The 24,264-nt window shown below is 37.5% G+C and overlaps 2 protein-coding genes across 3 annotated transcripts; both read right to left on the bottom strand.

Moving 5' to 3' along the window:
- Nucleotides 1-4,430: 4,430 nt before the first annotated feature.
- upf3a (UPF3A regulator of nonsense mediated mRNA decay) lies at nt 4,431-8,991 on the bottom strand. Of its 2 annotated transcripts, XM_046841102.1 has the most exons (11): nt 8,683-8,991; nt 7,940-8,046; nt 7,734-7,840; nt 7,469-7,567; nt 7,229-7,339; nt 7,005-7,060; nt 6,723-6,881; nt 6,457-6,593; nt 6,045-6,333; nt 5,485-5,562; nt 4,431-5,047 (listed from the first exon to the last, which is right to left on the bottom strand). In XM_046841102.1, exons 1-11 carry the CDS (start codon nt 8,878-8,880, stop codon nt 4,883-4,885), a joined length of 1,506 nt encoding a protein of 501 aa, XP_046697058.1. In that variant the 5' UTR covers nt 8,881-8,991; the 3' UTR covers nt 4,431-4,882. The 2 variants fall into 2 exon arrangements, with proteins under 2 accessions (XP_046697058.1, XP_046697061.1); XM_046841105.1 differs by lacking the exon at nt 5,485-5,562.
- Nucleotides 8,992-14,285: 5,294 nt separating this feature from the next.
- On the bottom strand, nt 14,286-22,295 carry cdc16 (cell division cycle 16 homolog (S. cerevisiae)). The gene is made up of 18 exons (XM_046845981.1): nt 22,063-22,295; nt 21,677-21,731; nt 21,450-21,547; nt 20,947-20,985; nt 19,632-19,772; nt 18,649-18,808; nt 18,411-18,505; nt 18,170-18,303; nt 17,609-17,688; nt 17,475-17,524; nt 17,308-17,381; nt 17,010-17,135; nt 16,765-16,917; nt 16,608-16,671; nt 15,986-16,047; nt 15,063-15,198; nt 14,869-14,959; nt 14,286-14,789 (listed from the first exon to the last, which is right to left on the bottom strand). Exons 1-18 carry the CDS (start codon nt 22,108-22,110, stop codon nt 14,560-14,562), a joined length of 1,836 nt encoding a protein of 611 aa, XP_046701937.1. The 5' UTR covers nt 22,111-22,295; the 3' UTR covers nt 14,286-14,559.
- Nucleotides 22,296-24,264: the final 1,969 nt, after the last annotated feature.

Below are 24,264 nucleotides of genomic sequence, written 5' to 3'. Positions count from 1 at the left end.
CTTTAACCAGATATATTTAAAGCTTTATGCTTGTTGCCTGTAGGAGAAGTTCCTAGAAAAAGATTAATTTTTTGTAGTGTCAGCGATTTATCACCACTGTCAGATCTATTTATCTATCAATATGTTTGTTATTCTAATATGCAACAGCAGGTTTTGACCATCTTGCCATGTTTCAAGTCTCAAAGAATGCAATCATGAAGACACAGTTTGGGGTTTATGTTAGATTCCTGTTCATTTTTGGATTATTTGTAGTATATATTGTAGTTATTACTCCTTAGTTCCCGCAGTAATTAAGTATTTTCTTGTCATTTAATACACTTTGCATTAGTAACGTATAATCAGGGAAGTGGTAGGTCAGTGGTTTGTATGTTGACCTTCTTTGAAAGGTCATTAGTTCAAGTCCTAGCACTGCCAAGCTGGTGCTTTTGGGCTCTTAACAAGCATTAACAATATACTGCTATACATTCAGAGGTAAAAAGCTTGTAATCTTTAAAATTTACACTGTTTGTTGAAAATATCACATTCATGTTGACTAGATTGCTATGTATCTGTCAAACCTATGTATAAACAGGTCCTAAGTTTATGCTGTACATGCAAAAATGGAGATTCAAACCGATACAAAAAAGTGTTATGTGGCATACATAACCCTGAAAGTACCAACTCACGCATAATTCTCGATGTTCAACTTTCTGTGGGCAAAGCAGTGTGTGATAGGTGAACCAGCTTCAAAGGAAATGCAGACACACGGTCAGGCTTATTTGTTCAAAATGATTGTACCTCTTTATATATTATAGATATTTAACCAGTTAAAGATTGCTGCTTGGTTTTACGTTACTGTATTGTGTAAAGCACCTCTTTATAACACACAGTAGTGAAGTATCTTTTGTCAGCCTCAGAACAAGCCAGATCAAATTTTCTTGCTTTAACAAAGCTGAAATATTTATGTGAAGCAGAAGAGAAATATGACTTGTTTATGCATATCATGAGATTTTATACAACAATACAACCTTCTATTATTCCTAGGTTATCGATTATTTCCTGTGTTAACTGCGGTATTGTGGTACTAAACTTTAAGCAATGCTCAAATAGAAGTTAGAAGTATTAATAGAATAGTCATTTAATTGTGGTTTTTTGCAAAGTAACATGAGTTAATCCCATCAGTGAAGAGGCCTCAACCAAACTCAGTTTCATCCTGTTAAGTGAGTGGTTTAGTAAATCAGTTAACGTTTTTCATTCATGTCTGGTTACAACTGTCTGCAGTTGGAAATTGAGTCAAACCTGGTAGATGCATATGACTAGGCTCAAATGTAGACAGGATGTAACTTGCACCACCCAACATTATTAAACTCTCACATATTGTGCACCATCAGATGGTGAGATGAAATGCAGATAAGAGAAAAGGAAGGCCATGGGTGACTGAATACTGAAGTAGAAATGGTTCTTTTGATAAGATAGATTGCCATTAGTATAATCTATTGTCATTGTTAAAAAGTTTTTATTCTTAAAACTTCTAGGTCTAGAATAAGCAAACGTTTTTTTTTTTACTTCAACAACTGACACGGAACATACATCATTAAATCATTATCATTAAAACATTCAATCAAAAGTTAAATCAAGTCCAAAAGCCAGGCAGTGTTCTGTTGTATTCCTTTCAAACTTTAACCTCATCAGCCTGCTGTGCCAGCTTGGAAAATGTCACTGTAAAAAATTTACTGTATTGGGATAATATTTTAAGTGCTCACCATGGGTTTACATACTGCAAAAAATAACACACTGTTTAAGATATATTCACTAAATATAAAATAGTCTGCTTTTTTTAGTATTTACTATTAGAAGTTTACAATAAACCGAATATAAGAATACTGTATTTTTCTGTACTGATTTCCGTCTTAAAATAGTCTAAGCACAGATTTGTAGAAAGTAGCAATATTATCTGCCAAATGATTCGGGAAATGTAAAGCTTGAAATTAGTATTAATAATAATAATAATAATAATAATAATAATAATAAATAGTAATAACAATGGTTTAATAATTTTACAATTGTTTTTTTGTAATATTATAATAGGAAGTTGTTATAGTTATATACAGTGCCCTCCACAATTATTGGCACCCCTGTTTAAGATGTGGTCGTGGACTTCAAAAAATTCTCCTTTTTTTTTTAAACAACATAGAACCCAAATGCAAAAAAGAGAAAAATCCAACCTTTTATTTAAGTACATTACTTTGGTGGTAAAAAAATCACACATTTAGAAAAAAAAATCATGTGTGCCACAATTATTGGCACCCCTAATGTTAATACTTTGTACAACCTCCTTTTGCCAACAAGACAGCACTTAATCTCCTTTTTTTAACATTTCACAAGATTGGAGAACACAGAGAGAGGGATTTTTGAACATTCTTCTTTGCACAATCTTTCTAGATCATCCAGTGTCCTGGGTCCTCTCTTATGCACTCGTCTCTTTAGCTCGCCCCACAGGTTTTCGATTGGGTTGAGGTCTGGGGACTGAGATGGCCATGGGAGGACCTTGAGTTTGTGACTGCTGAACCACTTTTGTGTAGATTTTGCCACATGTTTTGGATCATTATCCTGCTGAAAGACCCAATGACGACCCATCTTCAGCTTTCTGGCAGAGGCCATCAGGTTTTTATTTAAAATATCCTGGTACTTCAAAGCGTTCATAATGCCATGCACCCTAACAAGGTTCCCAGGGCCTTTGGAGAAACAGGCCCACAGCATCACAGATCCTCCACCATACTTCACGGTGGGCATGAGGTGCTTTTCGGCATACTCATCTTTTGTTTTACGCCAGACCCACTTAGAGTGTTTGTTGCCAAAAAGCTCAATCTTAGTCTCATCTGACCAAAGCACACGATCCCAGTTGAAGTCCCAGTACCGCTTAGCAAACTCCAGGCGTTTACGTTTGTGAGTGTTAGTGAGAAAAGGCTTTTTCCTTGCATGCCTCCCAAACAGCTTGTTGGCATGTAGAGAGCATCTGATGGTTGTTTTGGAGACTCTGTGACCCCAAGATGCCACTCTTTGATGCAATTCTGTGACGGTGAGCTTGGGAAATTTTTTTACTTCTCTTACCATCCTCCTCACTGTGCGTTGTGGCAAGATAAACTTGGGACCTCTTCCAGCCTTGTTTGTCACTGTTCCAGTTGTTTTAAACTTCTTAATGATTCCTCTGACTGTAGATACCGGCAAGTTAAGGCGAGTGGCTATTTTCTTGTAGCCATTGCCTGACTTATGAAGGTCGACACACATCTGCCTTACCTGAATGGTGTGTTCTCTTGTCTTTGCCATGTTGACAAATGGGTAAGAGAATTAGGCCTCTGTGTCACGTCATATGTATACCCCAGGGAAACAGGAAATCATAAATTACTAATTAAAAGTCCCTAGATACCCTGACCAACCTTAGCAACTACAGAAAAATATATATTAAAAAAAAAAACAATTAAATTTTTCAGAGGAATTGTTAGGGGTGCCAATAATTGTGGGACACATGATTTCAAGTTTCTTTTTTTTTCTAAATGTATGATTTTTTTTACCACCAAAGTTATGTACTTAAATGAAAGGTTGGATTTTTCTCTTTTTTTGCATTTGGGTTCTATGTTGTTTTAAAAAAAAGGAGAATTTTGAGAAGTCCACGACCACATCTTAAACAGGGGTGCCAATAATTGTGGAGGGCACTGTAACTATAGTTATTTCCACTATATTGAAAATATTTTCATTTGCTAAGTAATTATTTTTATGTCAACTGTTTTCATGAATGGCTTGTAAAATAGTCACTGAAATTTTTGGTATTTGGTGTATGAAATTTCTGTCCTGGTTTTGATATTTTAGTGTTCAGGTCATTAAAGTATTTTTTTAACAAATAGATTCAATGTTCTCTCTACAATCTGAAATTTCATTATATTTTACAAAAAATATTATTAAATCTATTAAATTGCATTATTATGTCATTTTTATCATAATAATACTAAAATACTTTGTTTGTCTTTTGAAGGAGAGCAAAAGAACCTGGTAATCCTTACCAAAAAAAAAAAAAAAAACAACAGAGGGTCACATAGGCATGTAAATCACAATTCCAATGAATTATACAACCATATAAACTGTATGATTAATGCTCTGTTGACATTTGACACAGACTTAAGTAATATTCATGTTAGACACATGACATTGTTAGCATTTGATGAAAGCCAAAATGTGTACTTCTTGGCTCCTACCTATTTGTTACAATCAACATAATAAACTAGGCTCAGTGTACTGTTGGTGTGCTACAAGAGTAGTTGCTCAAATGTCAGTTTAATGTGTAAAAGATCAGGCATTAATATTTTAGCATTCTAACCTAAAATAAGGATGCACATGCTGAATTATTAAATAGAGTAGATATTTTTACATCCAAGATAAAATAAATAATCTGCATATTCACACATACATTTTATTAGTTTCTCTTATGAACCTATTCTGCAGTTGCACAACAGAAACATATATTTCATATATTAAAAAATATGCATTTCACAACATCTGCTTATGGTTTTTACAGTAAAATCTGTATACTATCTGTACTATACTACACATATAAATCTGTCCTCTGTAAATGATGAGGCAAGTGGAGGTAAAAAATAAAATAAAAAATCAACATGTGATAAGTGCATATGTTGTGAAAAATGTAGAAAAATGTAAATCCGGTGAGGCAGTGTTCTTTGACATGAAAAACCAAACCTACAGTAAAATCTATTAACATTAACATAATCTATGACTTTGAATATACCGCTGACACGGTGCATGGGAATACGGATGAAAAACATTGAGAATGTGATCAGAGGATTTATTCTCTGTCCAAACAAATCTTTTGAAATGAAACAAGTGTTTTCTATCACTCATCCCCACTTTTTTCAGAGCCTGTTCCAATGGTCAGCTCATAGCAGGGTTCAGTGCTTGGCTCCGGAGAGAGCCGGTTGAAGTCAAAGCCTTTGTTCCCAGACCCCATCCGCTTACGGTTACGTGCTCCTGGCTGGTACAGCTGCATGGCAGGTCGGTCCTGTTCCCGAGATAATATTAAGACACAGAAGACAAAAGCAAGGGACTCACATTTTATTTCTCTGCAACTGCAGTAAGACCTTCCCAAAGCCCTAATTTACCAGAATAGAAATACTCTCTGGCTCTGACCAATGTCCTACCAATGTATTTACACTTTAGAAAAGCACACGATATGTTTTTGACAGCAAAAGCACTATAATGTTCTGGAATATATTATTATATAAACCAAATGTATGTTAATACAAAAATGGACAGTGTTGGTCTTGTGCATAGTTTAAAATTGGAATGACAATTGGCAGTTGTCAAAAACTATTACTAACATGTTGTAGTATTTGCTGTCAACAACGAGGCCTAGCATGATAAAGTGTTGGGCCTCCCAGCGTACATCAGTGTGGTATCCCCTCCCCTTGGGTAGAAAGGCTCAAAGGCTAGCTGTACCTTGGCTGGCAGAGCCCCTCCTATCTGGTCTGGCCCCTCAGACTGGGAGGTCCTTTTCTCCTGATGCACTAATACAGACTGAGAGACATGTTGCCTTCCATCAATCATCAGCCCAAAATTGCCAACAGCTAAATTCACAGCTAACTGCCTCGACAGCACATCAGCATTCACAACACAAGCCTGGGCTGCGATACAAACCCTAGGAGGGAGGAGGATTTGTATTGCAAACCCACTGACACAATGAAACTTCAAGACAATGACTGATGAAAAGTTTAAAGAAAAACCTGCACTAATGACTGTAACATTGATGTAGTACATAGCTGAGTATTGGGCAAACAGACTGATGAGTATATTTGGTTTATGCTCATAATGCCATGACACGTGCTTGTGCTCTTTTTTAAATAATGTATGTGATGTTCTTAACAAACCACCAAATGATGTTTTGTACATTTTTTGCTGAACGCTGAGTAGATTAGTTATGCATTGATAGCACTAGAGCCTGTTGATTGTAATATATAGACTGTGGTGGTGTCACTGATGTTCTATCAACTTTTGCTCACCTTATTACGAATACGCTCCTTCCTGCTCCCCATCTCATCCCTGTCCTCCTTGCTTGACTTGTCCCCTATTTCAGAGCAGTAGGAGTAGCCATGGTGATGGCCATCTTTCTTTGCCCGGTCATGACAGTAGCCTTTGCCCCATTTTGTCTCCTCCTTGCGTCGCATGAACTTGTCAAACTCGTAGTGATGCCGCTGCCGCTTGCGCTCCTCTTCTCTGCCTCTCTGGTCTTTATCTCTCTGTCGGCGTCCATGTCCTTCACGTTGCTCCTTATCACTCTCCTGAACTCTACTGTATAGTAGAGAGAATAAAAGAACAAACAACACTCCAGTTCTTAGGATTGTGTAGTTAAAATTTCTACGGGAATCACATTTACATGTCTATTTAAATATAAAGCATGAAAAGATTCTGTACTTGTCTTTAAGTTCTTTTGCCTTAGTGTGGCCTGTTGATTTCTCCCACTTATTCCTCTCTGTTGTCTCTCCACTGTCTCCTTTTTCTTTCAGTCTATCTGATTCCACCTCATCATCCCTGTCACATTTCTTCAAAAGCTACAGAAACATTGAAATTATTATTACAACTACAATGCGAAAACTTTTAGTGTACCTTGCTTACAAAATGGACACACTGGCAAAGAACAAACATCTAGAAGAAGATTCTGAAAGAGGAAGTGGTTAGACCTTGATTTTGATTTCCTTTTCTGAAAGTTTCTTTTGCTTCTCTGCCTCTTTACGTTTACGCCGTTCCTCTTCCCTTCGTTTCCTTTTCTCTTCTTCCCTTTGCCTTTTCTTCTCCAGTTCTCTGCGTCTCCTCTCCTCTCTTTTTTCCTCCCGAATTCTCTGTATTAAACAAAAAATAATAATAAAAAAGCATAAACATATGTCCTTACAGTATTAATACATAGAAAAACTTTCCTTTCACTACTTTAAAGAACAAATTAAAGATCAATTCAGTATCCCAACCTGCTTCTCCAACTTCTTGTTCTTAATGTATTCCAGAAGTGGTGTTGTCCGTTTAGCTGAAATTAAGTGAAATGGGGAAATGAATCATCATCATTTTGCAAAAAAAAGAAGTTATAGTTTCAGTAGTAACTGAATCAGTCTTGCACTCTAACCTATATAAAATGTACAAATGAAACCACAATCACTTTCGCTTGGCATGGTGACACAGTACTGTACATATTTACCTATGAGCTCTCTTGTTTTAGCTTCAATTTCACCCAATAGTGTTTCTGGATTGGCCATTGACTTCTCTTCATCACAAGAGTAATTTTCCAGAAATCGTTTGTATTCTGGATCTAACAGGAAAAACAAACATTTGGAGTATTAAAATAATAATAATAATAATAATAATAATAATAATAATAATAATAATAATAATAATAAAACATAACAAAAAGTATGTATTTTTCAACCATTACAAATACCTTCTTCAATGCTTCCTGCTTTGGCATCTTTCTTCTTAAGCTTCTTCTTGGAAACTTTCTGAAAAGGTGCAAATTCTACAATTGCTGGATATTCTTGACCTAAATAAGAGGCAGACAAAGAAATAACTCTGATTCTGATTCATTAGGTCACAGACTAAGAAAACCAATAAAAAAAAATGGGTGTGAAAGTAGGCATCCTTGCTTTCCAAATAACTTTGTATGCAAGTGTCTCCTTTTATACAATATATGAACATAAAAACCTTACCTTTATTATCAATAAAAACATAACCATCAAAACGATCTCTGAAAAGAACAATATCTTCTGGGTTTTTAAAGTTGATGTATGCTCTGGAGAAAAGATGTGGATACAGGCTGCAGAATGAAACCCCAACAGGTTTGTTAAAGATATATTCCATTAAGAATACATTTATCAGAGTCTTCTACATTATATGTTTATCAAAATGTAAATACCTTTGATCAGCAGGAAAGAACTCAAAGTAGTCATAAGAAGGCAGTGGACTGAGATGCTCCTCAAGCTGGTCTTTTGACAGGCTGGGTGGAAGACGTCGAATCACGACCTAGAAAATGGAGCTGTGTGTTATTTTCACAAATCAATGCCAAGTATTGTAATAACACCTACAGTACTGAATTTTTACAGTACTGAATCACGGCTGACCCTGCACTTTGACCCTAGCTTCCTGCACTTTTACTCCACGCACACACTGCTGCACACATAACTCATATAACTCTGGTCTCTCTCTCTCTCTCTCTCTCTCTCTCTCTCTGCGTGTGTGTGTGTGTGTGTGTGTGTGTGTGTGCGTTAATATACTATACAGTAATCTACTTGTATTGCTCTTTTTTTTTTTTTACGAAAATGCCTGTGCTCCCTTATGAGCACAGCACAGACATTTAAATGTGTGAATAAATATAATTTTTTTTGTTTGTTTTATTTTTTTTTTATTGGCAAAATTATTTTTTTTTATAATTTTTTTTTTTTGCCAATTTAAACAATGCACATTATGTTTTAGATGTGTTTTACGCACTGTACTAAATGCATCATCTTAAAGATCTTTACTCTGGATGGTTGGTGTGGTTTGAAGACCTCGTTTCCTGCGGCGCTCCTGGTGCGCTGTCTGTGGTGCTGAATCCTTCATCACGAGCTGGACGGCGCCGAGTTAAACGCACCGTCACACGAGCGCCGAGTGATGACCTACCTTGGTAAAGATTTCCTTTTTCTCCTCTTTGTGCTTCGAATTTGCCGTGGCGTTCTCCTGCTCTCTCGGAGCGTCTCTCAACTGTATCTCAACGACGCCTCTCTCTCTGTTTCCCGTTGTCGGTTCCTTTTCAGCCCTCATCTCTCCATTTCTCCTCTTCGCTTTCGGAATTCGCAGCTGCTCGCGAGACTTCAGCATCCAAACAACGCGAGATTTGGAGAGTCGAGCTGTGGAACTATCATATTTCTCTGCTTTGTTTTTTTTCCGCTTCGTAGATCCTGTTTCCTTTATATATAATATATATAATAATGTATGTATCAGAATGTGGGTTAAAAATGTTAAATACAATGCACCGATACAGTCTAAAGTTAAATCTAACGAAAATAAAGTAGATTAGTGTCTGAAAGCGTTTCCCAGACAACACTGCCAAAGTGTCGTTAATTAGATTCACTGGAACGCGACGGTTTCACCGCTTTCCGGCAGGTGTCTCACTACCCTCGGAATCGCTAGAGTCGCTGGCTCTCGGTGCGAAAGGACTGGCCGTGCTCATGGTGCTCCACTCGTCCGGGCTTTCAGGCTGCTGACCCGCTATGCGGCCGTAACAGTCCCGTGTAGGCACTGCAATAAACACCACGATTGGTTTAGGGTTCAAATACGGGTTACATATAAACCACATACTACTGCACTGTGTAGTCAAGTACTAAGTAAAAGCGTCACGTGGGACACATGGGGAGGGAAAAGTGTTAGGTGGTGTTGACAGTTCGTTTAATATAAATAGGAAACACAATGTCATCTGCTAAGACACTCCTTCTGAGTGTTATACAGAAAGGACACAAGTACACACATCCTTTACTAAAGTAAAGAGGTTTGGGCTCTGACATGTAAAAGGTGGTCAATACCACTACCTGTTTTAGTGTCACGCTGGTAACTGACCCTCACTTCATATTAATATATTAATGCAAAACAATTTCAAAGGTTGTTATCTAATGAATGTATCCAGGCTAAACATCTACCATATACATCACAAGCAGAGAAAACATGATGATGATGATCAGGTGATCAGGAATGTCTTTGTTTACATCACTGACTCCCTCTGTCTCATCCACGTTATTCGTACTTCTGGCCTTGTTGTTGTTATCTTGGTAAATTAGACTACATCTGTGGTGTGATGTGGAAATGATACACCAGTGGCCTCAAAACAGCGCGCAATGAGAAGAAAATATATTTATAATTCCACAAAATAGATTCAAACTAATTTAGATTTAATGAGTGAAAGTAAAAAAGTTGTCCGAAAAGTAAATAGTGAAGTAAAGTATTAATACCAGAAAAATCGACTTAAGTACAGTAAAGAAGTATTTGTACTTTATTTCCCATCTCTGCAGTTTTATATCAACTAAATGCCAGTGGTGGATGAAGAACACCAGACGTGTCAAACTCAATTCCATTACATTACATTCATTATACCCGAGCTTCTATCATATTTCTATTATAATTGGTAATATCTGACTCTGTGGGCGCTGCACAGTTTCACAGCTTCATCCCTGAAATTATGACACATCTCAGCCTACAGGATGCTCGAAAGCTCTGCACGTACACATCTGTGTGAGCAACTCTTTCTCTGTGCTGAAGATGAACAGAAGCACACACAGAGATCATGTCAGTGATGCACACCTTTACTCTATCCTGATATCCCCAGGCACAGAACCTAACCCTGTCTTTCTCCAGTCTTCTGTATTGTTTAAAGACTAGAACTAGACTCTTGATATCACTCAAATAAGGATGGGTTCCCCTTTTGAGTCTGGTTCCTCTCAAGGTTTCTTCCTCATAACATCTAAGGGAGTTTTTCCTTGCCACAGTCGCCATGGCTGCTCATCAGGGATAAATACACACCATTTACCTTAACTCTTAAATTCTGAGACAATGTCTGTTGTGAAAAGTTTTAGAAATAAACTTGACTTTAATGTGACGACCAAGAAAAATGGCAAACATCTTCATGCGATTGTGCATAAGAGCAAAATGTATAGTTTTTACTAACTTTCGTACTTTATTCTGTTTCCTGTCTGTCCTGTTGTTCAATGAATGTTTACAGTGTTTCGCCCACAACTTACACAGAGTAATTAATTCTGACCCCCTATATGAACGAATTTGACACTAGTCCAGAAAATACATGGTCAAACCAGCCGCTTTTCTTTGTGTTGCGCGTCTAATCGTGCACTTACGGTACATAGGTGGTGGGAGCGGTCAACATAGATGTAAAGACGCTTCAGAACGGCGTTTCCATTGTACAATTACTAAAAGACCTAAAAAAAATGTGGAACCTCAGTGAATTTTTTCAGTCATGTTCCACATTTAAACACTTATAAAATACTTTCATTTATAGTCATTCTTAATTACAGTGTCCCTGTCTATTATATTCTTCAATTTCAAGTCATTTTTAGTTTTGGCAAAGGCTAACATAAGTGGATTTCTAACCATGTTCCACATTCAAACGCTCATTAAACATTTCCCTTTATAGTTTTGCTCATTCTTTTAAATATTTCTTATTTAGAGTGTCTCTGTCTATTACTCTATAAAATTTCAAGTCATTTTACTGTGGAGTTTTTAAAAAAAAGTAAAGACAAAATCACTCTAAAAACCACCTCAGTGCATTTTCAATCATGTTCAACATTTAAACACTCGTTAAATATTTAGCTTTATAGGTTTGCTCAATTTTTCAAATAATTCTTATTTACAGTGTCTCTGTCTATTAGTGTTTTAAATTTTCAGTCATTTTACGGTACAGTTTTTGAGGAAAGTAAACGCAAAATTACTCTGAACCTCAGTGCATTTTCAATCATGTCCCACATTCAAACACTCTAAGGACAGAGACAGAGACAGAGACACTCTAAATAAGAATTATTTGAAAGATGAAGCAAACCTATAAAAGAAAATGTTTTAAGAGTGTTTTATGGAGACTCAAGTGCACTGATTTTTATGTTTGTTAAAAATTGTACAGTAGAACGACCGGAAAATTAATTCAGTGATAGTCAGGGTAGTGATAGTCTGAGTAAAAATCAACTGAATGAATTAGCAAACATTTAAAGGAAGTTAAAATAAAGGTGATTTTGTTTTTACATTTTACTATATAGTCTCAAACACCATACAATAAAGCTGTTATTGAAGGGGTTTGAATATGGGCCATGGTTATATAAATATTTACACCACAAACACGAAGTTGTATTATTTTATATATATATATATATATATATATATATATATATATATATATATATATATATTTTTTTTTTTTTTTTAATTATTATTTTTTTTTAATGGAAAATAGCAATACATTAATTGTTTTATGTCTTTTATATTATCTTTTCATCTTTACATATATTTTGACCACGCCCACCACCCATACCGTAAGTGCACGATTAGACGCGCATATATAAAAAAAAAGAAGAAAAAAAAAGAAAAGAAAGTGCGGCTGGTTTAACCGCAGTGTCTTACCCGTAAGGAAGGTTTCTTTGCAGTGTGTGCCGGTGTCCACGCGCAGTCTGGTTGAGTGTCTCTCAGGCGTGGACACGGAGCTTTTCGGTAAGAACGTGGAGCAGGTGTCCAGATCCCCACACACATGCTCATGAGCGTATGTGATGTTGGCTTTAGACGGCGTGCAGCCCATCACTGCTTCTCCTACAGGACACTTCTCATCTTCCAGATATCAGGCTATAGAATAACTCTGCTCTAAATCAGATGCTGTTCATCCGCGATCACTGAGAGTCACTGAGCTGAAGAGTCATGACGTTAGATTTAGGAGGAGAGGCGGTGTCATTATTGAAAGACTGAGTGGTCGTGGCAAAAGAGATGAAAAACTCTCACTATCGTTCCGTGCGACAGCCAGAGAATGACGATAGCAAATCGAAGTCCTTTGATTATTTGTTGATTCTTATTATTAATAAGAAATATTTAGATAGATTAGGTCTGGAAAAGACCAAGTGCAAAAATACGTATATACAGTTGCTAAAGATGTTTTGCTAAATAACTAAGTAACTTTAAAGTTTTAGCACATTAGGAGAAAACCAGAGAAACCTATGTAAACACACCAAGATTACGCACACCTGCACAGAGACAGCAACCTTGGCTCACGAGCGAGACCTCAGTCAGTCCAGATCGGGAACAGCATCTCCAGCACCACCACACTGAGCACTGGGGCCCCTCAGGGCTGTGTGCTCAGCCCACTGCTGTTCACTCTGCTGACTCACGATTGTGTAGCAATGCACAGCTCAAACCACATCGTCAAGTTTGCCGATGACACGACCGTGGTGGGTCTCCTTAGCAAAAACGAAGAGTCAGCATACAGAGAGGAGGTGCACCATTTAACAGCCTGGAGTGGAGCCAACAACCTGTCTCTAAATGTTGACATAACCAAAGAGATGGTTGTGGAATTCATGAGAGCACAGAGCGGCCATTCTCCACTGATCATCGATGGATCCTCAGTGGAGACCGTCAAGAGCACCAAATTCCTTGGTGTTCATCTGGCAGATAACCTCACCTGGTCACTCAACACCAGCAGCGTCTCTACTTCCTGAAAAGGCTGAGGAAAGCTCACCTCCCTCTCCCCCGATCCTGATCACATTCTACAGAAGGACCATTGAGACCATCCTGATCAGCTGCATCACTGCCTAGTTTGGGAACTGCACCGTCTCAGATCACAGACCCTACAGAGGATAGTGAGGACAGCTGAGATCATCATCGGAGCCTCTCCCCTCTATCATGGACATTTACACCACACACTGCATCTGCAAAGCCAACAGCATTGTGGACAACCCCACACACACCACACACACTCTTTACCCTCCTGCCATCAGGAAATAGGTTCCCAAAGCATTGGGGCCTCAGATCCAGACTGTGTAACAGCTTTTTCCTACAAGCCATCAGGCTCCTCAATACATAGAACTGAAATGGAACTCTCTCTCTCACACACACACACACACACACACACACACACACACACACTCTCAAATGTGTTACCGAACTGTACAACCTGAACTTACTCATCTCAATCCAGTCCACCATCATTTATTTATTATTTATACTTGACCGTATTACACTTTACATGCAGTTTTTTGAACCTCTTGACTGCTGCCACTGCTGTATTTTTGCACTGCATTGTTTGTTTATATATACTCAGTTATAGTTTTTATAGTTCTCTTTGCACAGTACTGTATATTCAGAGTATACAGTAGGTTTACTGGTCAGTGGTATTTTGTGTTATGTGTATTGTCTTGTATTGTTCTTTGTTGCACTGTCTATACTTTTTTTTTTTCGTCTGCACAGTTTGCACTAGGGTGCATTTGATGCACTTCATGTAGCTTTGTATTGTGTTGTAGCTCTATGTTGTTTAGTGTCACACCAGAGTTCTGGAGGAACGTTGTCTCGTTTTTACTGTGTACTGTGTACCACTGTGTATAGTAGAAATGACAATAGAAGCCTCTTGACTTGACTGCTGCAGTGGGGAAAAAATGCCCAGAAACTTTAGTCTGTAACAATATATCTTTCCATTAATATGATTTAGTCTGTTTTCTAATCAAGAATAAAACAATAAAAAAAACAATGACAATCTCTAAAATTATTGAGACAGGGTTTATTGTAGGAAGTGTTTTCCCCCAATTGAAACCCTTTTGCATCCAGCTCAGCATTTACTTGTAGTAAAAATCCACATGGGTGCAAAATACAAAGTCATCATTGATTTTGACAGTTCACTTATGGTCCTCCTCAAAGCAGCTCCGTCATTTGCAAAAATCTTTTCTTTTTTCTAGAACCCACCAGCACTCGGGTTCAGCACAGTCATCACATGCTGGTGTCAGACATGGAGTTCACTCTGGCTTAGCATGGACATCACGTGCTGGTGTCAGACATGGAGGTCTCTAGCATCATGTCGCTCTCCCGCAAGTCACATTCTAAGAGGAATCGCTGAAAAGCTTCGGCAGGTGGAGTCTCTAGGGACATGGCGCTGCTCTCCTCCACAGGCTGTGCCGGAGTCTCGCTCTCTTCAGCTGAAGTGCTGAGTATCTTCTTTAAGGCAGTTGTGCTGGGGATCATCTTTACTTTGTCCTTGATATCTGTTCCTGTGACAGAATAAAATAAGATTGAACACACTGGTAGACAACAGAATCCAGAGGTTGTCTCATATAGTGAAAGACTTACCTATATATGCATCAGAGTCACCAATGTACATCTCAATGCAGTGGCCAAGCATTGTAACAGAAAACGTGTCATCTCTTTTCAGACCGAGTGCCTGCAGATTGATAAGAATTGATTTGTGCTCACTGAAAATATTAAACATTTAACTTTGTAACACACAGTATTTTGGCAGCTAAAAGGGCAGCTGGATCACCTACAGTGTGAAAATAGTCAATGGCACTTTCAAAGTCCCCCATAAGGCTGTGCACATAGCCGATAGCAGAGTAGGTAGAAGCATGCTGGGGGACAAGAACTAGAGCCTGCCGATGGTATTCCAGAGCCTGCTCATACTTCCTGTGATCAGAAATAAAATAAGAGTATAAACAACAACAACAAAAAAAAAAGATAAATGACAACAGCAGTATTATTTAATAATATCAGGATTATTAGCATCATTAATAAGTTTGCTCAATTAGCAACTAGAGTTTATTGTCTAGAAAAACAAATACAATGTTGCATAGTGTTTATTTTAAAATATTTTTAAGAGAATAAAACAAAAGGTATTTAATTTGTAAAAGTATTTAATAATAATAATATTTTTATTTAATTTATAACAAAGCAAAAGTATTTTTATAAGCCTCAGAGCACCTCATTCCAAATAAAAACAGGAGAAAATGTAAAGAGCCTGGTCTCAAAGTATGAATTGCAAGTGGACATGAATAATTCATTAAGCACTGTAATGACAATATAGACTATTTATGCAGTACAATACTCTATTCATGAAGAGAGACAGGAGGAGGACTAGAGAAGCACAGAGAATAAACAGCAGAAGAGGGACTCAGTGTGTGCAATGCTTCTGAAAGCTCTTCATTAAACATTAGCACTTGATCATTTTCGAAGCATGTCCTTTTCAGGTAATTTCCCAGTAAGAAGAATCTCTGTGTGTAGTGCTTAGAGATAAAGCGCCCTTTTTATAAGATATTTTGGAGCATATGGGCAGCACCACTCTAAGGGTTTGTAAACACAGTTTACAATGAACAGTAATGAAGTAATTTTGCACTATTAACACAATATAAAAACATTTTTAGCTAATACTTTATTCTGTTAACAGAATAAATGAAATACTGTTTCATTAACTTACTTTAACTTTCGACACACATGACCTAGATTGTTTAACAACGGCTCCCATTTGTCCACTGTGACCTAGAGAAGAGGAGAAATATATTTAATTAATAGAGTAAAACTTCTACACCGTATTACACTTTTTATACAAAGTTATAAGAAAAATCAATCTTAACATATATGTTTATCCACAGGATTGACACTTTTATTCAAAGAGGCAGGTTAAAGCTGAGTAATTAGCACAGTTTAGAGTTTTGTTCAAAGGACAGGGACAGCGTTTGGATTTGAACTTTTACATTTACATTTACAGCCTAAGGCAGATGCCCTTAAAATGATCTCATTTATACAATGGAGTAGTTGGGCCTTGCTCAGGGGCCCAGCAGTGCTGAGATACAAACTCATCTAATCAGACACCCTCAATAGCAATTTCTCCCCAGCAGCCTAGACTGCCTAATACATCTCAACAATCCAAATAGAAAACTCACAGTATAGCTATGACAGTGTAGGGAGGTGGTATCTCAGTGGTTAAGGCATTGGACTTTGGATCAGAAGGTCACAAGTTCCACTCCCACCACTAATTAAGCTGCCACTGCAGGGCCCTTAACTCTGGATAATGGCTTCTGACAAATAAATGTAAATACCTCATTGCCAATAGCCTTGATCTTCTCCAATGCATCTAGAAACATCTTCTCTGCTGTCTTCCAGCTGAAACATTACAAATAGTGAATCAGAAATGATACAACCATACAACAATAATTAACAACGTGCAACTCAATTTAACGTTTAAAAAAAGCTTACTCTCCATTCTGAAAAGCCACCACAGCAACCTCATGAATGACGAATGGGTCCTCTGGAGCTATGCATAGAGCCTGGCTAAAAAAGCGCTCTGCCAGCTTTGGGTTGTTGGTGAGGCCGTACTCCAGACCGATATACAGCATGGGTAAGTGACACCTTGTAGAAGAAGAGTCAATGAAAACATGCTCATTGTGCATTAAATAGCATCTGTACTGTGCACTGAACCTGAACCATGCAGGTGTACTTACCCTTTCATTAGTTGTGCAGCTGTGAAGTAGGCTGCCATGGCCTGGTCATGCTCACTTTCCACTGCAAATGAATGACCATATGCTATCCATGCTGGTCCATATGTGCGCTCCAGTGTGGTGGCTTTACTACAACCCAAAAAAACCCCCAAAAACATTACACTCACTAACAGCTCACCAGGCCTTTTGATCATCAGCACTTTTAATCAAATAAACTAATGTGTTTTCATGGCAAATCAAAGGCTCATAAACGTGCTGAAGTTGACCAGGCAGAATTTGAGTTTGACACCCTCTCTCTTACCTAAGGTAACGCCGTGCATGCTCATTTTTATGCCCAACCATTAGATAGTAACATCCAACAGCGAACCATGAGACCTAAACAACAAGTAAAAATGAGAAAAAATAATAAATATAAAAGCACTGTACTCTGTGCATCAGTGACATTATGGCATCGAATACTGTACTCACTGGGTTATTGGGGTATAAATCCACCAGCTTATGAGAGAGGTAAAACAATTCTGCATAAAAAAAAAAAAGGAAATTAAACTCGTATGCATAGATTTTCAAACAGAAGAGTAAAACGAGGTAATTTACTGCCCTACCATTTGCTTTGCTCAGCTCCACTAGGGTTCCAATGTGCACCGGTAAACAGTTAGCATGAAATGGATCTTTGACCATTACCCTGGATAAAAGTGCAGACAATTTACAAAAAGTAAAGAAATGTATACTTATTTTCTCACTTGTCTATCAGATCTTGTCTACATTTTGTGGTGGGTGGAGGTTGGGAGGTTAATGAAGCGGTTAAGTATAAAAGCAAACAAATGTTTTAAAAACAATAAAAATAAAATGACAAATATGGGATTTATTACTGTTCTTTTGCTGAAGCAATGTTGTGCCAGTCAAATTAACCTGATCATTACACAGAATTTGTTAGCAAATCAGATGATCTGATCCAGTCTGATACCAATTCAGAATTTCAAGCTACATTTTATTCTACACAGGCTTTTTTTTTTTTTTTTTTTTAGGTACAAATCGCACCTACTATTCTAATTAAATTGATTCTAATCAAATATTCTACTGTATAAAAATTGAGTTAATTCCAGAAACCAATGAAATTTGGAATAGTAGAAAAGACTTTGGGCTTAAAAGCAAAGCTTACTTACATAGACGTGAGGGTGTAGCACATCTTAAAGTCACAGTTGTAATAATGTCGCTCTGCAAGAGAAACGACTACATCCAAGTTGTCCTGAAGACCATTCACTATGTCGGGTACCACTATTTCACTAGGCTTGTTATACTGTCAGAGTGATGCACAGAGGTATGTAAATCAGTATTCAATGAGGGTTCTGTTTTTGATTAAATTGCATGAAAAGAACGTCTAAACGAAAATTAAAATCATTTTACCTTCTTTAACTTATTTTCATAAAGAAAGTGTAGCAGCTCCTCTTCCTCCTCAGTACAATGTTGGCTAAAAGGAAGGGAATTTAAGAAATCCCTTTCTGCAATGACGGGACAGAAAGAAACTAAAATATTTCCATGGCTGAGTGGTATACATACAAAAAAAAAAAGATAATTACACTGTAGTTAGCTTGACTACATGTGTAGTCAAGCTAACAATGTGATTAGTGAGATTTTCTCTCACCCTCTTGAGCAGTTAGCATGTGATGGGATGTTAAAAGGTCAAAGGCTTCAAAGCAGTAAACGTCGAGTTTCAAGGCCTCTTTGTAGCTGGATGTGGCTAGAGGTCTGTTGTCCATAGCATCATAGATCTTTCCGCGTAGGAGGCAGATAGAACTGCTGATCTGAGAGAGAAAACCACAGGGAGTCAGACCCATTGAAGCCCCAAGGTCTTCTGTTGTAACTGGGCTTGTTACCATGGAGACCTGATACTGTGAGCAATAAAATCATAAATTCCCAAACTAAATACAGAATTTAAAACGTAACTGCATAGATTTTTTTAAAGAGACATTTTCTTGGTGCTTCAAAACAATAGTAAGTAAATATGTAACAGTACATTTTCTGCAAATAGAAACTATTCAGGTCAGAAAGTAATTGATAACGTTTTGCTTTTTCTGTCTTACTTATTTCAAGATAAATGAAAGAGATTCTAGTACTAGAATGCCTGCTGACATCTGCTATTTCATAACAGGAACTAACTTTTTTTTTTGGTTGTGCCACAACCATAAACGAAACTATAAATGTGTAAAAAGTACAAGCAAGATTTCCAAAAAGGTTGGAATGCTGTGTAAAATGTCAGCAAAAACAGAATGCAAACAGAGACCCATAATGTATTTAAAAATAGAACACAGAAAACATATCAAATGTTTAAACTGAGGAAATGTGCCATTTTAAAGAAGATTTTTAAGCACAAGGAACTAAAAAACTATTGGAACTTCGGACCCTTGGGCAGCACTGCATTAAAAACAAAAACTGATTTTGTTTACATTTTACACACCGTCCCAACCTTTCTTGGACCCTTTGGGGTTGTATAATATTTTAATTAAAAAAAATTATCTAAAGCAATTGATATAAAATAAAACCCCTACAATAGCAACATTTTGTTTTGCTCTTTACATATAATACACTGCAGCTTTAAATATTCATAAATAGAGGAGAGTAGCTCACAGAAGCTGGTGACATTTCCCATTCTTTGGTGGTTTCTCTAGTGCCACTGTCCTCCTTTGGACCCTTATCCAATAACTTTTTACTTGCTGGTTCTTCTACATCCAGTATGTCAAGGGCCTGCTGGTATTCTTTAGCAGCATACTGTAAGGAAAAAGTCACATGTTAGTGAGAAAATGAACACACAGCAATGTATCAATGCCATGATACTGATACTTGAACAAATATGCGCAATTCAATAACTGAAACTAGACAGTACACACGCTATATGGCCAAAGGTTTGTGGACATGTGATCATCAGATGTGTGTTTTTGTAAATCCCATTCCAGAATTAATTCTTACATGTGTGTGAATGAGAGGGAGGGCAGTGGAGTGGTGCGGTTGCAGGGAGAAGAGGTGGAGAAGGTGGCGGAGTTTAGGTACCCGGTGTCAACAGTACAAAGTAATGGAGAGTGTGTTAGAGAAGTGAAGAGAAGAGTGCAGGCAGGGGGGAGAAGAGTGGCAGAAGTGATTTTTGATATTAGAGTATCTGGAGTATTAGAGTATGCAAGAGTGAAAGGGAAAGTTTATAGGACTGTGGTGAGACCTGTGATGTTGTATGGTTTAGAAACAGTGGCATTGAGCAAAAGACAGGAGGTGGAGCTGGAGGTAGCAGAGCCGAAGATGTTGAGATTTTTATTGGGAGTGACGATGACGGACAGGATTAGAAATGAGTTTATTAGAGGGACAGAGCATGTAGGACGTTTTGGAGACATGGGGTATATCAGTAGGAGAATGCTGAGGATGGAGCCACCAGGAAGGAGGAAAAGAGAAAGACCAAGGAGGAGGTTTATGGATGTGGTGAGGGAAGACATGCAGGTAGTTGGTGTGAAAGAGGCAGATGTAGAGGACAGTAGTATGGAGACGGATAATCCACTGTGGCGACCCCTAATGGGAGAAGCCGAAAGAAGAAGAAGAAGAAGAAGAATTCCAGAATTAATCCTCCTTTGCGGTTTAACAACCTGTACTTTTCTAGTAAGAAGGCTTTGGGAATAGTGAGTTTATGAACTGATGATGTCTGATGATGCCTGAGATGCAGTACATCCTACATGTGTTCAGTGGGGTTGAGATCAGAACTATGTGCACGGCACTTGAGTTCTTTCACTCCAAACTTCACAAACCACATATTAATGTACCAAATCTTGTGCTCATTGGCACAGTCATGCTAAAACAGGTTTAGAGCCTCTACAGCATACAATATATATATGTGTGTACTTCGATCTTAGTGGCAGCAGTTGGAAAGCCCACATATTTAACCTAAATGTCTCGTCATACTCACATGGCACCTTGCGGCAAGATACTGGCAGGCCCCATATAACTAGATAAAAGAAGAAAAACAGGGATAAATATATATTTTAGGTGTAATGGATGAATTAGTTAATAAAAAGCTTGAGAAATGCTGTGGCTTAGCAGTTATTAAGGCTATTGATTGGAAGGTCATTTTTGAATCATCTTCAGTCAGGCCCCTGATCCAAACACTTAAACTACATATTATTAATCACCCTGAATAAAATAATCTAAAACAAATATGTGTACAAGAATGTAAATTCAGTCACATTAACTTATCAGTATATCTAGCAGGCAGCAAAGCAACAGACTGAATTATTAACAATAATTCTAAAAGACATTGCATATTTATGAGTTATATCAATGCTGAGATGCATAGAATCAAGGTGAGGAATAAGCAACGTTACTTTTGATAGACGTGGTTATTTTGGAAGAACTGATTGAACTGACTGATGGCAAAAGTCAACACAGAAATAGTTAAGTAGCAGCTTTCACCTTGTCAAGTTTGCGAGATCGTAGAGCATGAGAGGCTCGGTGGTACTGAGACGTCAGATAAAGGCACTGTGCTAGCCAGTAAATGTCTTGAGGATCCTCTAAAGAAACAAACACACAAATACATTTTGTCAGCATCCCACAAGTGGATCTAATCTGTAGGTCTGTCTTGTCTATAGGATAGAGGAAGAGTCCCGCTCAAGTAGATTGATTCAATACAGGAAACTCACCATGTGATAAAGACGCTATTTTGTCAGCCCAAAAGAGAGCACTTTGATATTGTTGCTGCGGAAAAAAAACATTTTAACATTAATAATTGCATCTGCATTTAGACATCTCAGACATGCAATACGTAGTTACGGTTTCCAACAGACAGGCAGTCTGAGTAACGATTTAGCAATCCGGCTAGCCACAGAGAAGCTAGCCGGCTTCAAATATTTGTTAATCTATTAAAAACATGACCCATGGTGAGCTTTAGAAATGTTTATTTGAATGTTGTGATTACTCACAGCATCATTGTAACATCTGACAACCTCTATTAAACCCGCTAACTACTAGCTGGCCCTTTAGCAGTCTAGCGGCTAAATCAGGAGACAGGCTACTACGCGTCTTTTACCTGATCAATGTAGTGCCTCACACGCTTCCGGAGTCTGTCTAGATTCATGGTGATGGTGTGTTTTTTCTCAAACCCAACAAAGTAACATTCTAGTTGGTTTTGATACGTTGCTGTGAATAAAAATGCACCACTTTCTTAAAGGCTAGCTAAGTTTAGCTCCTGAAATAAAGACTAAATCCCGCGGTTAGCATAAACTTGGTGTAACGCAGACAAATTCCCCCGGAAACATCGACCGTCAGAAAAAAAGGTCCTATGTGCTATACAATCGACAATTTGTAATTTAAATATATCATTTCGTAAATGTTTTAAAGTTATAACAATGAAACTGTCGCATTATTTTAGTGGGGATAAAATGTATAAATTAGTATAAATTACAACTTTAAGACTAATTGACCACATTCTGGAAAATATGATTTAGAAGATGAGACAAGGAGAGACAGGGATCTGGCAGTGTTATGCATGTACAATAAATCATTAAAAACTAAGTAAACAGATTGGTCCAGTGTTATTTACTACTCTAAATCAGGAGACTGCATTTAAAGTTATACACTGAATAAACAACGACGCCAAGTGCATCTCATATTTCACATTCTTGGTAAGACAAACCACACTGTGTAACAGTGTTGCAACAGAAACAAGCAATCAAGTCTATAAAAACAAAATGATCAATTTGCCTGCGAAAATAGCAAAACAAGAGATAATACAAGAGAGATACCACCTGATGAGTTTATGAATTTGTTGTGCATTTCACACAAAAACATTTTGAAAATACTGAAAAACTACATTGTAATTTTACTTTATGCGCCTTAAACAAAACCAATTGACCAACCCAAAATGAAGAATAAATGAATGCAAAATAAAAGTTAATAACTCAATGTAATAATCTGAATAAGAAATTATTTAATGATCAGTCTTAGGTAACACTAAATAAAATAAAAAAATAAATAAAATAAAATACATTTACAGTTAAAAGGTAAATATCATTTTCCTTTTACTTAGTGTAAACATTTTAAGAAGTCATCTACACCTGTGTGTGTGTGTGTGTTACGATTTCATTAATTAATCTATTAATTGATAACTTGGTTATTGCATATTTCATGAAAATGTAACTCAACACTATCATGCAGATTCGCTCTTTTTTATTTAATAAAACACCTTTTAAAGAGCGCGAAAGCCAATAAAATGGAAATAAAAATAATAACCACAGCGTTTTTATTCTCTCTGTGCGGCCCGGTACCAAATAGTCCACGGCCCGGTGGTCGGGGACCCCTTAGCTACACACACCACTTACTTCCACCAGCAGGTGGCGAGAGTGGGCCAGGGCTGGCACTACAACCTACAATACTACCAACATGCGCAACGAACACAATATTAACGCACAATTATTAACATAAATCCAAACCATTTGAACAGAGAGAGATTAGGAAAAAAAGACATTTTAAAAGTAATTTTCCAGTAAAGGCAAAATAAAGAAGATGCACATACTGGACATCAATCACTGTTATACGCGTATTTTACGCGGATCGCAGGAAACTCATGCTCAGTTTGGAAACGCCATTTATGACACTATGCATGTCTTTGGAAACTCACCAAACACAAGAAGCCCACGCAAACAGACCCGAAATTGGGACTGGAACCCTCAAACCTGGAGGCGCAAGGCCACCATGCTTAACACTATGCCACCTTGCATCCCAGAATTCAATTATCATATGGGAAGAAATCATCTCCCGCTCGAAATCAGTCATTAATGCAGTCCCACTCTTTATTATATTTTTCCCGCATTTACCCCACTTTCCACTTTTTTGTCATGTTAAATAGTATTCTGTGTTGTATATGAAGGTAGAGAAGGGGCGTAGGAAAGGGGGGTTGTGGATGGAGTAGAAAGAGGAAGAAGCCCAATGTCGTTTATAATAAGCGGACATGGCAACTTTGCTGTGCAGTTGCCAGGTTATTGCTACAATTGATTTGGCTCCATCTAGTGGTGAAGTTGAGAAATATTATGTTGTCAAAATATACAACGTATGGCCAAATTTATGACACCTGACGATCGCACTCATACGTGAGCCTTTTCCAAACTGCTGCTAATGCTCCTTAAACATCATTCTATAAAACTTAAACTTACTTTTGGTCAATTAGTGCACACTATGACCTTTTCTTTCTGTATTTCAGACACCTGCATACATGAAATAACCCAAATCTATT

The sequence above is a fragment of the Silurus meridionalis genome, chromosome 3 (genome assembly GCF_014805685.1).
Source record: "Silurus meridionalis isolate SWU-2019-XX chromosome 3, ASM1480568v1, whole genome shotgun sequence".
Classification (NCBI taxonomy): Eukaryota; Metazoa; Chordata; class Actinopteri; order Siluriformes; family Siluridae; genus Silurus; species Silurus meridionalis.
Note: the sequence above shows the minus strand (reverse complement) of the source record. Positions and strands in the feature narration are given on the sequence as shown.